General features: G+C 41.7%; 2 protein-coding genes across 2 annotated transcripts in view; one reads left to right on the top strand and one right to left on the bottom strand.

The window, feature by feature from the left end:
• The first annotated feature begins 286 nt into the window (after positions 1-286).
• The window catches only part of LOC309341581 (uncharacterized protein), an 88,804-nt gene continuing 68,277 nt past the window's right edge, over positions 287-20,813 (top strand). Inside the window, exon 1 of the transcript XR_014156388.1 lies at positions 287-637. The gene's annotated coding sequence lies outside the window, so the exon portion shown is untranslated. The remainder of the gene's footprint in view (positions 638-20,813) is intronic.
• Positions 11,285-14,029, bottom strand: LOC309341843 (uncharacterized protein). Its single transcript, XM_081861690.1, has 3 exons — positions 13,619-14,029; positions 12,862-13,025; positions 11,285-11,953 (listed from the first exon to the last, which is right to left on the bottom strand). Exons 1-3 carry the CDS (start codon positions 13,638-13,640, stop codon positions 11,390-11,392), a joined length of 750 nt encoding a protein of 249 aa, XP_081717816.1. The 5' UTR covers positions 13,641-14,029; the 3' UTR covers positions 11,285-11,389.

Below are 20,813 nucleotides of genomic sequence, written 5' to 3'. Positions count from 1 at the left end.
CCTCGGGGCAAAGAGGAGGCGCCACTGCTCTCTTCCCGCCTTTCTTCACCATTTGATCTTGATCCCCCAACAATCTCCCGAGGAAAAGTGGGTCATTCCAGGAACAGATCAGAAACCGGGACGCCTTCTGTAAATCCGGGAAAGTGGAGACTCTTGGAGAGCCTGTCCCTCGTTCCTGGTGTAGACCTCCCTTCTTCCCTCGTCTCAGGGGACCAAATGTCTTGGGCCGGCCGTGCTGACCCCCCTCCAGGAGTAAGTCTGCCCAAGGGGGCTGGGACGTCAGCTCAGGGAGGGTTTCACCCGGAAGCCTGTGCCCCCTTTTCATCTTTGCCTCCTTTTCTGAACCTGCCCCTGGGAATTCGGCTGGTGTTTCTCTCCCTCCTCCATAAGGAAAGCCCTGAGCACTAGCATTGCCTGGGCGGTTGCCAAATGCTGAGGGGTAAGCACTCTGCACATGCCTAGGAGTAAACCACCTACCAGCTCCTCTTAGATTCCCTTAGGTGAGAGAAAGGGTTTCTAGAGTGATAGCCCAGTAGGTGCCTCCAGAACTCATTGGAGGAAGACTAAATGGCGACCACCCCAGCACTGTCGAAAAGGAGGACACAGATATCATTCAATGGCTCTGTGCTAATTTAAGGTAATATTCATCCTTATGTTTTGAAGTATGGTTGATTCCCAACCCCTTCAATTTTATTATTTTATCTGTTTGTAAAACAAAAAACTGCAAAGTGGTTTACTATCAAGTGTTGTATACATTTAATGAAATAAATAAACAAATGGTCAAAGGCAACTTAAAAACAATTACTGTAATTTAAACAGAAATATAATACTTCTCACCGTATTTAGGTGACCTGAATGCCTGCCTAGGCTGCTGTCCAAATGCTGACTGTTGGCGGGCATTTGTTTGAAAACTGCAGCTAGACTATAAAGCCCTTCCAAGAATGCTGTGTCTGCTATCACTCTGTTCCAGCACTCTTTTGTTTAATCAAATTTCCACTATACTTTTCTTCAACAAGGCTACACTTTCTGAAAAACAACCTATTCACAATGGGCTTCAGAAACCACAAAGTTACTGTCTAACAACCTGCAGATTAACACACTCACACATATTAATTAATTAATTAATTAATTACAGGTCGTTCCAAAGAGCACCCACATTGAAGTATGATTTCTGGTAAAATATCTTATGGTGAAAAGAATCTTTAGGTAAACTTAATGCATGGAAGAGTTATTTAAAGAGCCTAGATGGTTATTTAAAGATTGCTCTTTCAAAATATACATTGAGCTTCTGAAGGAAATGTCAAGATACAACTTTTTCTGATACCTGCAGGCATAACACATTGCTCACAGTCAAACTGGACTTATTTGAGTAATATAATTTTAATATTTGAAACGGAAATGAGATGAAGTGGGTGTTGATCAGGAAAATAGAGCTTTATAGGCAGTAGTATCCCAGCTATGGAACAGCCTCCTCAGTGAGTCTTTCCTGGTGCCGCCTTCTCCAAATCATCTAGTGAAGACCTTTTGGTTCACCCACATGGTTTAATTCTTTATTGAAGCTTGGGTGTTTTATGCTCTCTATGGTGCCACACATATAAGTTGCAAAATAAGTTTTTTGTTCTCTTTTATTTTTTCTTTATCATGATTTTAAATTATTATAAATCAAGGCAGATCCATTTAGTCAGAAATACCTCCCTCTCAATCCCGAATAACTTATGTACTGCTTTTGAAGTGAACCTCACAAAGTGGTTTACATCAATATATCAAAACAATAAGCATCCATTTAAAATGTAATAAAACAGCAAAGGCAAACTGCAAGGGGGAAAAGTTCAATGATTTTAGGATTGTAGCTTTTAAAAGTGTAGTTTAGTGGGAGGTTGGATCTTACTATTTTCTGTTAAATGTGAACCTCATTTTTGTTCCAAATTGTTGCTCTCTAGACCAGTTTCTATTCACCCAGACCAAATGATGCTGCCACCCTGACCAGTTAATACTTAAACTCTTCTGTATTGCTTCATCAATGTGATTACACTATTGACAGAGAACTTTGATCACCATTTTAACATCTATGATGTCATGAATAGTTCTATCTGAATTGAAATTTACATGGATTTGCTATCTAAATAGTGTGTGAAGCAATCCTAAGAGAATGATAACTTGGGAAACTGCTCTGCTTGGCTGTCCTACAATTTACAGTAAGGGCAGGCAGATCTCTGAAGCACCAGGTGTGTATCCTTTCTCCTCAAACTACTTGCCAGCTCAAACACTGCACAGAATTTTCCCCACCGATTGATCTACATTGGATTACTCCTGTCTGATTTTGGGATGCAGGAAGAGCTGCTGATTTGTTCTATTTGTCTCGTTTTAGGAGGGTTTTAAAAACAATTAATTAATTAAAAACATTTAAACACAGAAGAGAGAGAGACAGACAGACAGACACTGCACATACTTTTGTAAACCAAGAAAATCTTTAGTAAAGATACATTAAAAAGAAACATTGAAAGACCACTTGATTGTAATAGAATCTCTGTAAACAAAACATTAAAATTACCAATGACTGACAGTTAAAAACAAGTATTTTAAAAATTTGGAATATAATTTAAATCAGCAGTAAGCTAAAAAGATATGAAAACACATTCCATTTCTACACGCCTAGATAGGCTAGCCTAAGTAAAAACACCTTTAGCAGGTGACGAATATAGTACTTTTTGTTGCTATTTTTTTTTCCAGTGCTTGACAGTTTTTGTAGGTCAATGCCAATAAAGATTTGAATAAAGGTAACTATTTTGAGAATCATTTCTGAAAATGGCCTCTCTTCATAGATGTATTTTTTTAAAACACCACCACCAACAAATAGCTTGTCTCTACTTCAGTTTCATACTTTCCAAATTTCTCAGTTAAAAGAGGGTTTCCTATTCAGTAAGACAATAGTGTGAGTGAATATATATGTACAAGTAAACACACACACACACACACACACACACACACACACACACACACACACAGTTTTATTCATGTCCTGTTAACATAGCATGGAAACATTCCTTTCATTCATGTTGTCTTTTGTTTCATTCATGTTGCCTTATCGAGCTATGAACTCAAGAAATGGCCCTAGACTAGTTCTGTCTCTCAACCCTAGCCCCTTGGAATGTATACCAGTTAATGATAAGGTTGGGCTTGATTGTGTCCATAGAGAAGATAATTATTTAGAGAGACAGAGTCATCTCAGGCTGATTTGGAGTTGATGGTCCAACTTCCTTGGCCTGAGCACAAATTATCTATTCAGTTAACTGTGAGAGAATTCCTCATCTGAAAATTAAGATTACAGGATTTCTTTGTATTACAGCCTTATTCCTGGCATGATGAACCATAATTGATCCTGAGATTGATCACTGCCATTGTTTGAGTATGTTTTAACATGAAGCCTGAAAAGAAGAGGAGTTCTGAAGCATGTGGATTACCCCTACTCATTGGCAGAGTTTGCTTGGAAATGTTTGGCTTTGCTGATGGCAGTAAGCCCTTGTGACTTCCAGCAACCTGCCTAGCAAATCATGGCTTACTAAACTATGGTTTATTAAACCATGGTTTAGCTGCATTGTGTGTGAACCCAGCCCATAACTATGGTTTATTTACTATGGTTAAATGTTCTAGCTACTTTAGAAATCTTAGCTAATGTTAACCATAGCTTAGTGTTACATGTGAACCTGGATACCCTCCTTAGCTATGGTTAAAGTGCCATCGCCCAAAAGTTGCAATGTTGTCAATGAAGTGCTGCAAAAAATTCAAACTGCTCTCAAGATACAACTGCTTTCACTGTGCTTTTAACAATTCTACAATGCATTGAATCAAGATTTAACTGATTATCTGCCTGATGCCTCAGCTGTAACCATGGTTTATTAACGATGGTTAATGTTAATAAGGGGTTAGTGTTACGTACAACCAGGCAAATGACATGTTCTAAGATCTGATCAGTAGCTTCAGCAAGAATTTATAAACTAGTTTGTGAAGGTTTTCCTTCTGGTGGTGTTTTTTAATTTCTAATGGTAAGATGCCTAAAAGAAAGATCTCTGGGGTTTTTTTTAAAGGTGAGTTTAAATAGTTTCTTAAATTCATTATAGATGTTATCCCAGAATTCCCCAATGACCACATATGGTAAAATAACCCCACATCTGTTTTACATCTCCAACAAATCGGTGATCCTCCTTTATACATTTTTGCTAGTTTCAAGGGGGTATGATGCCATCTATATAGCATCTTGGGACGCGGGTGGCACTGTGGGTTAAGCCACAGAGCCTAGGACTTGCCGATCAGAAGGTCGGGGGTTCGAATCCCCACGATGGGGTGAGCTCCCGTTGCTCAGTCCGTGCTCCTGCCAACCTAGCAGTTCAAAAGCACGTCAAAGTGCAAGTAGATAAACAGGTACCGCTCTGGTGGGAAGGTAAACAGCGTTTCCGTGCGCTACTCTGGTTCACCAGAAGCGGCTTAGTCATGCTGGCCACATGACCCAGAAGCTGTATGCCGGCTCCCTCGGCCAATAAAGTGAGATGAGCACCGCAACCCCAGAGTCGGTCACAACTGGACCTAATGGTCCCTTTACCCTTTACTTTATATAGCATCTTCATAGTGGTTTCCCTAGAGGAACCACATTCTAACATGCAGCACATTGTGAAGACTGGGCCTGATTTCTGAGTTCACGTAATGTGTATAGATATCCATTCCACTGTACATTCTATTACCATTGCCACTGCCATTTCTAGAGTGCTGAGAGACTAGATTGCTCCAGTTTTCTCAGGGACAACATTTTGTGTTCTTCACAATACTAACAAAGCCTTTTGACTCTTGGCAGTTTTTTGTTTTTGTTTTTTCATTAGAATGCCTTTGCTTTATTTTAATTCATGACATTTGACAATTTTGTGCAAAACAAACCAGACATTTTATCACACAAGGCATTTGCGATCAGTTCCTGACAGTACTGAGTAATCAGTATTTAAGCAATCTTTATTATTATCCCTTAACAACACAGTTGTGGCAGTTTGACTCCTCCCACCAATGAGAACAAAGGCTTGATATCAATCTAGACTCAATGTCTGGAGATCAGTGATAAGGCATCACATGTTTGCAGCTGAGGGGGTGGGTGGAGTCAGAAGAGCTTGAAAGGGGATTTTTAACCCTTTGTGTTTTGTTTCCCGCCACCAATCTGAATGGCTTCCCAAGCTTCTATTTTCTTCACATGAGCTCTAGGTGATTTTAAGTAGATCAGAAAGGATTTCTGACTTCCCCATGTTTATCAATAACAGCAACAAAGTAATCCCCCTCCCCTAAATTCAGAATTGTAGGTTCTATACAGTAAAAAATAAAATAAAATGGGGCGGGGGGGGGGGAAACAAATTTGCTGCATGGTGCCTGCAACCTCCACCCTTCCTGTTGGGTAAATACTAGCTCTGAGGGGGCAACTTGGGTGAAATGGCTTGGTGTTTTAAACCCATTCCTTAGCATCGCAAACAGATCTGAATCCGTAAATACCACCTGCCCCCCCATGTTGTGTTTGCCATTTCTAAAATTAACAAGAAATGAGTTTATTACAGATAAACTTACAAAATTAGGTCTGGCTTGGTTCCAAGTCACTTTCTGTGTAACACAAGCAAAGAATTTTTTGTGTAGGAAGTAGATTTCACATAGTGCATGGAGTAAATGTATGGAGGTGTGGGCTTTAGAATTTGCAAATGGATGATAGATTTGAATGACTCCCAATGCATGGATTGAGTTCCCAGCCATTAGTTGTTTATCTCTACTCAGTAAAGAAGTAAGGAGTTTTGCTTTGTTTTGTTTTTAAAAGAAGCATGGTAAGAATCAGAATGTATTGTAAATCTATTACATTATTTTTTATTCATTTTTGCTTTTAACAATTATCATCTCACATAAATCATAGTCATTCTACACACAGGATTCTCTGAATCCCAAGACTTCCCTCCACCTTTCCATGGTTTCCCAAGATCTTCTTTTCCAACTGCAGCATATAATATTCTCCATATTTTCTTAAAACTCAGTTTTTACCATAGATCCCACCACATTGCAAGAGCTGTTTGGAATCCTACCAATGTTTTTAATTGTTTGCAGTGTTCTTTTAAGTAACTTATAAAGTTTCCCCATTCTTTATTAAATTTATTGTCCCCTTGATCTCTGAATTTCCCAGTCATTTTTGCCATTTTGGCATAGTCCATCATCTTTATCAACCATTCTTCTTTTGTAAGTACTTTGTCCTCTTTCCATCTTTGGGCAAATGGCAGTTGTTGTAGCATACATAAATTGTCTATTCTGATCCTTAGGTATTTCTGGATCTAAAATTCTTAGTAAGAAAGCTTCAGGTTTTTTCACAAAAGTAATTTTAAACATCTTTTCCCACTCATTATAAATCAATTCCCAATATCCTTTTGTCTTCTTGCACGTCCATCACGTGTGGTCAAATGTGCCTTCTTTCTCTTTACACTTCCAACATATATCTGTAGCTGTTCTATACATTTTTGCTAACTTGGTAGGAGTTCAGTACCAGCGATACATCACTTTCATAGAATTCTCTTTCAACATACAGTATGTTGTAAATTTTAAATCTTCCCTCCATAATTTTTCCCATGATGCCAATTGTATATTATGTCTAATATCCCTTGCCCGTAAATCTACCACATTCTGATTCTTGCAGTGCATTTTAAAACAATCTGCTTTTGAAATATGTATGAACAACAATCCCATTTCTGCATTGATCGTGAAGACCTTCACTGCTGCAAGAATCTGACTATGCACTTTGGAAAGTATGATGGTTGAATTGAAAATGAGTTCCTTGTCTTGCCACCCACAGAATTTTAACAAGGCCAGCAAGTTGCTAACCAATCAGAGAATCAGGAAGCCATCTTAAAATGCCTACAAAATAGAAAAGGTTTTGTCAAGTGTCTGAAGTTCAAAAACCAGGAGAGCTGTCTAAACTCAGTCGGGACTGGGTCCATAATATTGAATGCCTAGAATCTGTAAATTACAAGCTGTTCATCTGAACCATGGGGGACCACCACCAATGTCTTCCCTGAAAACCTCAGTCATCAAACTGTGATATAAGGGAACAGATGGGCTGCATCCTCCAGAAACTCCTGTAACAGCTCCTTCACCACTCTCTTCACCATGTTGCCCAAGAAGGGGGTGTTTGCAAGCAGATGGTGGTTGTCGTAAAGCACAACAAAAGGTGCAAGAGGAGGTTGCAATGGGCACAAGGACACTTTTTCCTCTCATGCCTTTGGGCCGGCTCTCACTTAGGTAAATTGCCCCCACCTCACTGAACAACCCTTTACCTGAAGGTTTCTTTCCCTTTTCCCTTAAGAATTCTAGCCCCAGAGTATCCTGTGAAAGACCTTTGTGAAGGGGTAACTAGTAAGTTGGAGTCTCAGACACGTTTTCTTTAAATAAACAATAAAGATTTATTTAAGGCAAGATAGTATATAACACAAATGGATTCAACTTAGGTTAGTTCAGAAATAAAGTGTGATTTCACTTTAAATTTGTCCTCAGTTGTTTTTGCATTATTGGTTTGGTTCCTTGATACTTTCTTTCAGTTATCCACCCGCTTTAACAATCCTGCTCCTGAGGTACTTTAAGTAATTGACCACAAGGCTCTCCACACTCCCTCCCTTCACTGGGTCTGGGAGTTTCTTCTTTTCCTTAGAAGAATCTATCAGAATTTCCCCCACCGATTGATCTACAATCTATCTCTCCCTTCCAGACTAGATTTCCCAAGTAGTCTGTTCCCAAGTAGGCTGTTCCTTTCCAGCTCCTACTTCTCCTGGCTCAACCTCTGCCTCCAAGTAAAATTCCGGTCTATTCCTCCTACAGGACACCACACTCTGTCCTTCACAATAGGCTCAGAGTGGAAGTTGTTTCTTCCAGAGCCAACTCTTTCTCCCATTCACTCTTTATACCTCAGCCTGTCTCCTAACCTGTCTCCCTACCTATCTCCCACCCTCTCCAACCACAATTCCAACCCTCTCAAACTGTCTCTTCAAAACCTCTCCTTTTAAACTCTCCCTCCTGGAACCACGGCCAATCAGAGGCTGCCATTCATTAACAATTTGCAGGCAGGGGGAAAAAAGAGAAACACTTGTTGATCCAACGTGTCCAGCAAAACCAACTTTTTTGTCACAGAGGTTTCTTCAGGGATTTATGTACTACTGCTTGACCAAAGGGAGCAGGCCCCTGGATACTATGCAATGACCTTCTAGCTGGTCTATGCAAAAGAATGAATGAACACAAATCTGAAATGGTAGTATAGAAAAGCCAATGAGGGAACATTTCAGCTTCTCAGGATGCTCTGTCACTGACCTTAAGGTGTTCATTATTGAATGAAGAAGTGACCTCAAACCATGAGACCATTGTATTACAACCCACCAGTGCTATTATTTGCAGATGGAATCAATACAATAGGTGCTGGGTTTACGTTTTTTTAAACAACACTCAATGTGCTAAAAACTGGCTTACCAGTGCAAGGATGTCTGTGTTATCAACTACTGTTTTTGGTGCATCATTGCAGTTTAAAAGGTCATTATCCTCAACTGTATAATTCAGCATTTAGTTTCCCTCTGATCTCTTTTTACAAGCTCCCCACCAATTGTGTCACTGCAACTCAGGATAATACTTTATGCATCCAATGAAGTGAATTATATGGTGTGTGTCCATAATAAATTTAGTTACAGATAGGTAGCCGTGTTGGTCTGCCATAGTCAAAACAAAACAAATTCCTTCCAGTAGCACCTTAAAGACCAACTAAGTCAGTTCTTGGTATGAGCTTTCGTGTGTATCTGAAGAAGTGTGCATGCACACGAAAGCTCATACCAAGAACTGACTTAGTTGGTCTTTAAGGTGCTACTGGAAGGAATTTGTTTTGTCATAATAAATTTGTTAATCTTTCAGGTGCTACAAGACTCTTCTGTTGGTTTTGCAGGATTGAAAAGACACCAATTTTACAATGATTGCTTACAGATTGAAATTGTAATCTGAAAAAGTCATTATAAATTGAGTACTAACTTTTGTGCTAGATTCTACTGCCTCAAATGAATGGCATCTCAGCCCGTGGTCTTTATCTTGCAGGTCCTGATTACAACATCTGATTGTGCTTAACTAAGAAAGAAATTCTGATCTCCCTCACCCCCTGCTTTGTGAAACACCTTGTCTGGTGAAGAGTTCTGGAGAGCTTGCCATACTTGTTTGGCATTCCTGTTGGTTTCAATAAACACATTACCCTACTGTGGATTGTGGAGTTGTTGTTGTTGTTGTTTTCTAATGGGCCAGCATGCCTATTTTTGCTTTTAATTGAGCTTATTTACAACTGATAGAGTACTCTTCATTTCCAAGAGAAAGCAGCTTTTTTTTTTTTAGGGATGAGGGACATACAGAATCAGTATAGACTGAGTGCAACTTCTGAAGGCAAGGATATGGTTTGTTTGTTTTTTAATTGCATGCATTAAATGCTTGTTTTTATTTCTTTAACTGCAAATGAATCTGGAAGAATATTTGGTCAGTTGGCAACTAAAGAACTACTTGTAGCTATTTTATTCATAGATCTCTTGTATCACATCTAATTTGTGCATATGTGACCACCTTTCTGTATATGAGGTCTGTTTAGGAGAATGCCAGGTTTTCCAAGCATTCTGCTCTACACTGTAGCCAACCATATCACTATGCAATACCAAAAGCAGGACACAGGTCAGTTGAGTACCCTTTCGCCCTGTTCTTTCCCAGTAATTGATATGCCTCTGATAGCATATATCCATAACGATTAGTAGCCACTGATAGTCTTAGCATTCATGAATTTGTCTAATCTCTTGAGAAAGCCATCTAGGTTGGCAGCCATAATCACATCTTGAGTAATTCCAGGGCTGTGCTTACACACACACACACACACACACACACACACACACACACAAAGATGTGGACCCAGATCAGCCCTATCCCAACCTAGGTCACACCCAAGCCAGATCTGGTCCTATATCAGGGTAGGACTAAAGGGGCAGGGCAGGGTAGGACAAATCCACTCGATTCAGTTTGATCTGCCCAATCTAGCGCCCAGCCCCATTAAATTCCATAGTGCAGTGTTGAGAAATATAGTGGACTGGGCAGGTGAGGTTTTATGATATGGATTTGTTATATATTCCAAGCCTAAAGCCTATATCTCAGTGAATGGAGTAAATTCAGACTCAAGCAGATTATGTAGAGATACTCAACAGAGATGTCCTCTATCCCCACTGCTGTTCACACTTTCCACTAACCCATTAGCAGAACCATTTAGATCTGAATATATAATCAAATGAACAGGGAACATAATGATATGCCAATAATGTCGCATTATTTGTGAAAAGCCCTTGAAAAAACCATTTGGAGATGTCTTAGGCTTTGATAGCTTTATACTCTTAGGCTCAGTTGTTTCAGGGTTTTTGCTGGGCGGCAGGCGGGGAGCATGTTGCAGCTGTTGTTGATTTGGTTGTGTATTAGTAAGTTCAGTGGGACTACTTCTAAATTAGTTGTCCTAAGAGGGTCCAATTTAGAATCTAAAATTAACTGACTTATTTTATTATGACTAAACTTGGCTAATACAAGGTTGTACGTCACAGAAGGCAAACTGTATTGGGCACAATCTAGTTCACAGGCAACCCTCCTATAAAGCTTCATTGAAGGCAGTAGAGCACAAACCTTGGGGGGGGGGGAATAAAGGCAAGAAAATGAAATAAAGTGATCACAATAGCCCCCCTCAAAGTTTTTAATAGATATAAATGCCCATGTTGCAGGCTAAGGCACATGCCAGTTAATCTTAGATGTCTTTAAAGCTTTGCAGAGCAACTTAACACACTCATGGTAGAAAAATCAATGAAATCGTATATCTCCATCTCAAAAGTCTGGTTTTTTTAAAAAAATGGAAGACTCATTAATGGAAACCAAACTTATTAACAAATCTACAAATATTATTTTGCATACAAAGAAAATACAGCAACTTCCACCACATTTATTGTCATCAACTCTGGGCTCAGACACAGACTCAAAAAGAAAAGGAAAGGGACAGAAAGCCATTGGTGCATTAAAATGTGTCTCAGGAATATTCAGCCATTAGAAGTCCTGACCTTTTATCTCTAGAACCACATGTACCGCACAACTGACTTTTTTCTATGGGAAAATTAAGCCCATGTCTATATGCTTGCACAAAGGAAAGTGAATGTTTCAGTAAATGGAAAGTTAAAAGAAGACTCCAGACAAGCTATTAAAAGAACAAACTTTATTCAAAACATCCAAGTCATACATTAAAAGGCATTCAAAGAGGGAGCTTGGAAAATATGTACAGGGTAGCAAGGAAGGAGTTGGGATGCTAATCTGAAACCTGACTTAAAGAGAAAAACTGAGAGTCCGAAGCACTTCCATCAACATTCTGCATTTGTCCAGGATTTGTAGCTGAATAATTCCCCGTTGCAGACCAGGGAGCATAAGTGCTTGATGCCATGAAGAAGTTCCCAGCTGATGGTGGAGGCTGCCTCACCACCTCCGCACCGTAATATGGAACCGGGCAGTTGCTCGCCTGGGAAGTCTCATAAAGCCCAGTTCCACAAAAAGCAGCTGGCTGGTAAGAAGCAGGGTTCAATTCCAGGGAGCTCTGCTGTTGCGGGGCACACTCTCCCGGTTGCGTGTTGTTCAGAGGTGGCTGCCACAACTCTGCTCCTCTATAGCTTTCAGCATAATGCAAGTTGTGTGGCTGACAATATTGTTCCATATGAATATTTTGGCTGCTTCCTGGACTGCTTCTTGGGCTGCTGTCCAGGCTGCTTCTTGGACAGGTTCTCTCACTGTGGCTATAAGGAGCTGTAGCAGGGTTCCCGATCCTTATCTTGGAACCTATCCCCTTTGGTGTTCTGGCCCTTCTGTTTTGAAACCAGACCTGAACAGAAGAAAGGAGAGAACCAGTAAAGAAGACATTGTTATCATGAATATGTCTTTTTGATCCAACAGAGAGAATTACATTTAATAAATTATGCTTATTCCTCTGGGGTTTCTCTTTAGTTCTCTGCAGCATTTTTCTACTATCTTCAGCTCCGCATTCATATATCCCATGTTCATAATGTTCCAGTTACTGTTAAATATAGACCTAAGTTGGAATGACTAAATACTGCTATTTGGCTGTATTTTGTTCTTCAGTATCAGAAAAAGCCACCTTTAAAAGCTGCACAAGTGTACAGTTCCACAAGACTCGCTTTATTGAAGTATAACCTGTGGATGTGAGCTTCACATGTAAGAAATTGTCAAGCGTTTGTTAATGCCAAGTGGATGGCTTCCCTAGGCAGGGAAGTGTATTTATATATATATTTGTAAATGCCAATTTCTCCGTAGGAGAGAACTAAGTACTTGCTCAACTTTTGCCAGAAAAAGCAATGCAGTTTAACTCGTTTTAGTCTCCCTAGTGCAAGCTGCTTATGGCTGCAGTCCTCTGCACATTACCTTGGGAGTTAGTGTTAACTGGATCAGGCTGCAAAGGCAGCCTATAAAACCAGATTTAATGTACTTTTAGCACTAAGCCCATCCATTGCAGAAATTAGATTTCTAAACTGGGTCTCTGAAGATTTTTAAAAAATGATTTAAACCCAGAAACCACGATACGCCCCCCCCAAAAAAAAACACACCAAGAAAGAGGAAGTTAGCTCTTGAACAAGGCGCCCTTCGCGATGAGCTGAGAGGCACCCGGGTGAACTAAGGCCTTCGACTACGCAAGGATTATTCGGAGCGTTTCAAATTGTTCCAGTATGTGCGGTTTAGGGAAGTCTTGGGAGCCCCCACCATCCCGATTCTTACGTGCACACGATCTTCTTCGACTCCGATGCACCTCGCCAGCGCCTCCCGGGTCTCGTATCCGGGGTACCGGTTCTCTTCAAAGGACTTTTTTAGCAGCTCGACGTGAGATGGGCTAAAAACAGTCCTTTTTCGCCTTTCTCCTCTGACTTTGGGGTAGCTTCCTCCTGGGAAAAGACAAAGAGGCAAATCTGAAGGAAGCGCTCGGCATAAACTGAACCGGCGCTTGCAGATCTTCCTCCCTGAATTGGTTTTGCCTTAACAATGGACACTAATTTTAAATAAACCTCGGGTAGCTCTGAACAAGGCTTGCATGAAAAGAAACCAAAGAATTTTAAGTGAGAAGTTTACGCTCTTATTTCTATGCCTGCCATCGTTTTCCGTAGCCCATCCTAACCACGATTACTGGGAAATTTAATCCCGTTTATGTTAAAGGGATTTAACAATCAGAAAGTGTGTGTGTAAATGCTTCATGCAGTAAAATGCAGTAAATGCTTCATGCTTATAAGTAAAGATGTGCAAACCAATCTTGCGAAATGTTTCCAAACGAAGACATTTGAGCCCCTGTGTAATCCCTCCCCGGCTACCACAAATGGGTCTTTGAAAGCTTTCCCTACTCCCTGATCCTGACCCAGAAACAAAAACACCCTTCATTTATAAAAACCGTTGAATTTATAACCCTTAATTTATATCATTCATTTGAGCATTTTTTTTAAAGACAAGTGAACTAAAAATCGTTTTAACTATCCTCTCTTCTTACCTTGGCTGTTGGTAGTTTTCATCTTGCAAAAGCGCTGCCTCGGTCTCTTCCAACAAAGCTGCTTTTCGCTTGCAAAGTCCCCTTGCTCCTCCAGGCCCGCTCCAGGTTTCTGGAGTTCGGCGCCTTTATAGCCCCTCCTGGCTGCCAATTGGCCGGCGCGTTTTCCTTGGAGAGAAGCGCTCCAATGGGGAGGCGGCTTTTGGGGAGGAGCGAGTTTCAAGTTCACTTTTCAAGCGCTGCTTGACCAATCTAGATGGGCTGGAGCGCACCCTTCCCTTGGCATCACCCCTTAGCAAAACTGGGAAATAGCCCCATAGGCTTGGAGATTAGTGTGCACAGTTGAAGAGAAGGGAATTTAGAGGATGGGTTGGGGAGCGAGAGAACCAGACAGAATTGTGGTTTATTTTTTAAAAAAATATTATAATGAGGCTTTAATTGTAAAGACAGAGATGCGCCAAACTTAGGCATGTTGAAAGGCTTTGCCCAAGAAGCCTAGATGCAACAAGTACACTCTGAAACCCCCTGCCTTTTGAGATGAAGCAGGCGCCTTTTCGGCGGCTGCTATTAACTTTGTTTCCTTTCCTTTACCTTTACCTGCAGAAAGTTACTATGCCTTATAATCGGTGGTTTTAGCTTAAGTGTAATTGCATTTTGCATGCTTTTCACTTTGACTTTTATCGATCATGTTCATGCCTTCGTAAGCCGCTTAGAGGTTTTCGTTAAGGTTAGGCGGTGCAAAAGCTTTAAGGGAAGAATGTGAGTAACACCATTGCAAATAAAGGGGAGGCAAACTCCTCTTGCCAAGAAGTCAGTAGGTCTTTCAAGCCCAAGCGGGTGATGTTAGATTCTCAGAGTATTCAGCCCCGGACAGACGCTGCAACCAAATCCTGAATCTACACAGTCTCAAGGCACTGTCGCTTGTAACTGCAACGGGGTTGCATTCTCTTTCTTTATTCTTCTTCTTTTATTAAAGATTTTCTTGTTTTACAGAAGTATGTGTAATGTCTCTCGTACTTTTTACATGTACCATTTTTACAAATCCGTTTCATTTGTTGAGACATTAGGGGGAGAAAAAAGGGGTGGAGGGTGGGGATACGAGTGGGGGTGGGGGTGGGGGTGGGGGTTGGGGTGGGGGTGGGTGGCGATGTTTCTATTATGCTTAATTTATTAGGGTTTGGCGTCAGCGTTGCTTGTGCTGTTCACTTGTGGTCCTAACGGGGTTGCACTCTGAGGGAAAGCGAGCTTTCCGTTTCCTAGGCTTGTTTCACACGTTGCTGGTGCTTCCTTTCTTGTTCACTTCCACTATTTCTCTTTCTGTCTTTCTATCCCCACAACTTTCACGTGGCATCTTCCTCTGCCTTTCAGGGACTTGCGGCATCCAAATAGCCTGCCGCTCCACCCTGCACCCGGGGAAGGATAGTTGCCTCCGATCCTCAAAGGAACTGAAAACGTTCTGCAACCTTCCAGCTCATACAATGCATGTTCCCAGTCCCTGGCAGTTTGTTAATCAAGAATGGTTCCCTGTTGGTACATTCTTTGTTATTTTTGCATAAGATAATTAACACAAGGGACCCTCCCTAGGTGTATCTATAAACCCTAATCATAGGTATGCTGACTCAGAATCGGCAAGGAAACTTTTTCGAGTAAGAACTACATTTTTTACGGCTGAAAAAAAAGCTTCCGTGACGGTTGGGGGCGTTACAGAAAGAGTGGAAACCTCAGCAAACATATCAGTACTGTCTCAGGAAAGATTATCCCTGAACAAAAGAGGCTCACATTGGGGGTGGGAGAGACACAGTGAAATGTCTCTAATTTCTGCCATCATCATCGCTTAGAAGCTCAGTGTATTTCTGAAGAAGGCAATTGATATAAACTTGTATTCCTGTAAGGTACTTACAGTAGGGACTAGCAGAATTTCCTGGAAAACATTTACTTGTATCCTTTGGGATACAATACGTTGCAATCTATCTCAACATATTCTTCATCATAGCGGGTGAACATCTATCAAGAATATAAGGGGGTTCTTATTCGTTCCAGAATAGAGAAATGTGTCCAAACTAATTTGCTTTAAAATTCTCGTATTTTGGAAGGGAGATTTAGGATGCTGTGCCAGCCTTACTTACTTGGGACTTAGGACCTACTTCTGAGTAGGCATGGTTAAGGTTGCTCTGTTAACAGCATTCCCAATATTGTGTATTTTGGTGTGCTCGTGAAAAGCTGCAAACTGTACCACTTGGGTTACTGTTGTGTGATTTTTATAGAGTTAAAAGTATAATACTTATTTGTCTGCTATATAACTTTCTGTTTGCTTGCTTGCTTGCTTGATTTAGATTCCACCCTTCATCACAGTATCTCAGGACAGTTCACAAGACTGATAGATAGATAAAACTTTATTCGCATTAGCGGAGTCTATAACCTGAAGCGCCTGTAACATTAAAATCTAGGGATTGCGGCATGTATTAGCTGTGAAGTAGCCTTTTATTTTGGATTCATCAACCTTGGAATCCAAGTATGTCTGTTTATGATGGTATGTGAAGTGGATTCCAGACCATTTATACTTGATAGTAAATATTTCCAGACAATTTGGCCTTGGCTAGGGACATTAATCTTCCATTTTTGAGAATCCTCCTTCTATCTCACTTGACCGTCCTGTGAGGCTCCCACAATAAATGAATAAAAAGCTCGCAATAAAGCTGATTTCCAAGTCACGTCATCCTCAATATTCGTTTCGTATCTCAAAATGGGACAAAGAGATGGTCTTCCCAAGAGGGTTACCAAACCGGGGACTGGGGGTGCAGTGGTGCTCTAGAGGACCAAAAACCTCTGAGACACACATCTCCCCTGCTCCCTGCCCTCTTCCTCAGCAACTGGGAAACTTTTTCGGAGAGAGTAGACCGTCGTTCAGGAAAGCATCGGCCACAATAAATTTGGGAGCCTTTGGCGTGTCAAAACACGGTTTGCGCTGTTAATTCAACACGTGTATTTCCGAGCAGAAACGTGACCTCCTGCTCCGTGTGTTTCAGCAGACATGAAGTTTAAATGTTCATTAAAAAAACCACCATCACAGCGCTAATCTCAAATTGGCATGGCTACTGTTCATATTACGAAGTTACTTTGGGGTACATTCTGCTTTGAAATTTGTCAAATTACAATTAATGTGGTGAAACATTGTGATCTTTGAATCTTGGAGGAGAAAGGGACATAATGTACAAATGAACTAGTAATAGGGTGAAATGCAACTATGTATTCAACTTTGCTTGGTTGTTTTCCTTTTTTCGTCCTCCTACAAATAAAACCTATTCAATGTTCCGGGTTGCTATGTTCTTATGGTTTTTATTTACGGAATTTATACGCCGCCCTTCGGAGCCCAGATCGGCAAACAGAAAAAGTACACACTTTAGAAACAAAAACAAAGCAAAAACATGTCGAACATTAAAAAAATAACAGTTGCAAACACCTAAAAGCAATTTCAGTTAGGAAGAATCCTAAAAGTAATTATAGGAGGTTTGTTGGTTTGTTTTTTCAACTATTCTTCTGCCCACTGATCTCGGGGTTGTCAGGAACATTATTCTGCAGCCACCAAATGCCTGAACAAACAGGAATATTTTCAAATTCCTAAGGAAACGCAATAATGATGAAGACGGGGCAGCTCACTAGAGAGAGCATTCCGCAACCGGGGAACCTCTTTAAATGGGCTAGCTGTCCAGATTGAATTAAAGCAAATTAAACCAACTACAACGGCACTGTCGTCTTATTTATTTATTTGGGTTTATAAAAGATTAACATACGAATCCTTACTTGCAGGTACCAGCTTGGAAAAGGCATTCTTAGTGCAAGGAATTCCTCTTCTAAGATGGCGGGTCCCCTTGCATATCCAATGCACCGTTTTTAAAAGAACGTAAGCTGTTTCCTAAGTCTTCAAAACCAGCGAAAAATGAGTGCAAATTGAATCATATGTTAATAAAATATAGCTTGCTTACATAGCTTAGATTTCTTTCTTCGGTTGCCGCCGCTCTTATGTATACAGTATAATTCGCATTTGATGCGATTCCTGGCCAGAGCCTCCATCCAGGGAATGTACTAATTTATTTAGACGGCAGATGCTGGAATGAGGGGTATTGGAATTAAGTTGTTCCAAGCTTCTTTGTCGATATGAAATAATTTACACTTGGTTCTTTTTAGAGCAACAGCAAAACCTTTTTAAAAAGGAGAGTACCCGTTTAAGATACGAAGTGTGTGCTAATGTGTGTGTGTGTGTGGGGGGGTGTTCTTTGGTTGGACCTCGCAAGTGTGATTTTTGTACAATGCGGGTGTGGCTTGGCAAAGAAAAGGTGTAGCAGGGGCGCGAAAGATCTCTCTCTCCCCCCCCTCACCTCTCAATTCTCTTCCATTCAGTTGAAGAGTCAATTGCCAAAGGGGTGTCGACGGAGGGAGGGGTTAGACCCAGTTTGGCAACCTCGTATTGGTTGAGAAGAAAGGGTGGGGTGACTCCCTCCTATTGGTTGAGAAGAAAGGGTGAGGTCGCCCACCGGAGATAAATGCCCAGACCGAATCCCCTGCAGAGCGAACGAACCCGAGGGAGTATTTTCATGATGGCAACCAACAAGGAAGGTAAGAGAAACTTTTTAAAAAAATGATTATTATGCCCTGAGCTTTCCATGTCGGGAGGAAGATCTGCAAGCGTCGCTTCTGTTTAAGCCGAGCGCTTCCTTCAGATTTGCCGCTTTGTCTTTTCCCAGGAGGAATCCACCCCAAAGTCGGAGGAGAAAGGCGAAAAAGGACTGTTTTCAGCCCATCTCACGTCGAGCTCCTAAAAAAGTCCTTTGAAGAGAACGAGTACCCCGGATACGGGACTAGGGAGGCGCTGGCGAGGTGCATCGGAGTCGAAGAAGATCGTGTGCACGTAAGAATCGGGATGGTGGGGGCTCCCAAGACTTCCCTAAACCGCACATACTGGGACAATTTGAAACGCTCAAATTAATCCTTTCATAGTCGAAGGCCTTAGTTCACCCGGGTGCCTCTCAGCTTATCGCGAAAGGCGCCTTGTTCAAGAGCTAAGTTCCTCTTTCTTGGTGTTTTTTTTTTGGGGGGGGAGGGTGTATCGTGGATGTAAAAGCTTTATAATTAACAGTAACTGGAGATTATGTACATGGGATATATGAATGTGGAGCTGAAGATAGTAGAAAACTGCTGCAGAGAACTAAAGAGAAACCCCAGAGGAATAAGCATAATTTATTAAATGTAATTCTCTCTGTTGGATCAAAAAGACATATTCATGGTAACAATGTCTTCTATATTCACAGAACATAATGTCTATATGCCTTTCGCACAACACAAAACAAGTTAACGTAGGTTCTCCCACTGTCATACACTAATCTTTGTTTGGTTGTTGTACCTGAAAGTGAAATTATGACCTACCTGTTTTGAAATAATGGGCATTTGGTTCTCTCCTTTCTTCTGTTCAGATCTGGTTTCAAAACAGAAGGGCCAGAACACCAAAGAGGATCGGTTCCAGGATAAGGATCGGGAACCAGGCTGCAGCTCCTTATAGCCGGAGCGAGAGAACCCGTCCAAGAAGCAGCCTGGACAGCAGCCCGAGAAGCAGTCCAGGAAGCAGCCAAAATATTCACACGCAACAAAATTACCAGCCACAGAACTTTGATTATGCTGAAAGCTATGGAGGAGCAGGGTTGTGGCAGCCTCCTCTGAACAACACGCAACCAGGAGAGGATCTCTCTGCCCTGCAACAGCAGAGCTCCCTGGAATTGAACCCTGCTTCTTACCAGGAAGCTGCTTTTTGTGGAACTGGGTTTTGTGAGACTTCCCAGGCGAGCAACTGCCCAGTTCCATATTACGGTGCGGAGGTGGTGAGGCAGCCTCCACCATCAGCTGGGAACTTCTTCATGGCATCAAGCAGTTACACTCCCTGGTCTGCAACGGGGAATTATTCAGCTACAAATCCTGGACAAATGCAGAACGTTGGTGGAAGTGCTTCGGACTCTCAGTTTTTCTCTTTAAGTCAGATTCCAGATTAGCATCCCAACTCCTTCCTTGCTACCCTGTACATATTTTCCAAGCTCCCTCTTGTAATGCCTTTTAATGTATGACTTGGATGTTTTGAATAAAGTTTGTTCTTTTAATAGCTTGTCTGGAGTCTTCTTTTAACATTCCATTTACTGAAACATTCACTTTCCTGTGTGCAAGCTTAATTTTCCCATAGAAAAAAGTCAGTTGTGCGGTACATGTGGTTCTAGAGATAAAAGGTCAGGTCTACTAATGGCTGAATATTCCTGAGACACATATTAATAAGTTTGGTTTCCATTAATGAGTCTTACATTTTTTAAAAAACAAAAGTTTGGGATGGGGATATAAGGTTTAATTGATTTTCCTAGCATGAGTGTGTTAAGTGGCTCTCCAAAGCTTTAAAGACATATAAGTTTAACTTATAAATGCCTATGTTGCAGGCTAAGGCACATACATCTATCAAAAACTTTGTGGGGGGCTATATTGAACACTTTATTTCAGTTTCTTGCCCTTATTCCCCCCCCCCCCGTTTTTTGCTCTACTGCCTTTAATCAAGCTTTATAGGACGGTTGCCTGTGAACTAGAGGTACCACTGTATATGCCTGAGGGAAGGTAGCCGTGTCCTGTGGTGGCGCCTGGCAAGCGGCTACCAGATAACTTCTCCTCCTTCTCCTTGGTCTCCCCGCTCCTCTCCCTCCCCTGCCCCCCCCGTCCCCTCTTCGCTCCCTGTTAACACAATGACCCCCCCCACCCCACCCCGCAGGGGGGACCCACCCAGGAGGAGAGATAAGCGCATTAGCATGTCTAGCCTCTGGGGGAGGCTGCCCCCTCTCGCCCTCCATGCTGCTCCTTTCATTCCTTCATCCTTCTGCTCCCCTCTGGCCCCTCCAGGCTCAGGAGGGGCTGCCCTGAATCCGCCTCTGCTTGGGAGCTGGTTCTTCCTCACTTCCACTTCTTCCCCACTCCAAATCTGCCTCCACAGCAGCCTCGGGGCAAAGAGGAGGTGCCACTGGTCTCTTCTCGCCTTTCTTCGCCATCTTGATCCCCCAACAATCTCCATTCTTCCCTGGGGGTCACAGTTTTGGGACTTGTCTCAGGGGACCAAATGTCTTGGGCTGGCCCTGCTGACCCCCCTCCAGGAGTAAGTCTGCCCAAGGGGGCTGGGACGTCA

Source organism: Podarcis erhardii (assembly GCF_964252035.2).
Source record: "Podarcis erhardii genome assembly, chromosome: 5".
NCBI classification, from domain to species: Eukaryota; Metazoa; Chordata; class Lepidosauria; order Squamata; family Lacertidae; genus Podarcis; species Podarcis erhardii.
Note: the sequence above shows the minus strand (reverse complement) of the source record. Positions and strands in the feature narration are given on the sequence as shown.

Bases quoted from the DNA above. Each gene is read 5' to 3' on its own strand.
- LOC309341843 (XM_081861690.1), bottom strand. From the start codon at position 13,640: ATGAAAACTACCAACAGCCAAG. The intron at 13,026-13,618 runs GTAAGAAGAGAG...GTCTTTTCCCAG, and splicing joins GAAAACTACCAACAGCCAAG to GAGGAAGCTACCCCAAAGTC. The intron at 11,954-12,861 runs GTAAGAATCGGG...TCTTCTGTTCAG, and splicing joins TCGAAGAAGATCGTGTGCAC to GTCTGGTTTCAAAACAGAAG.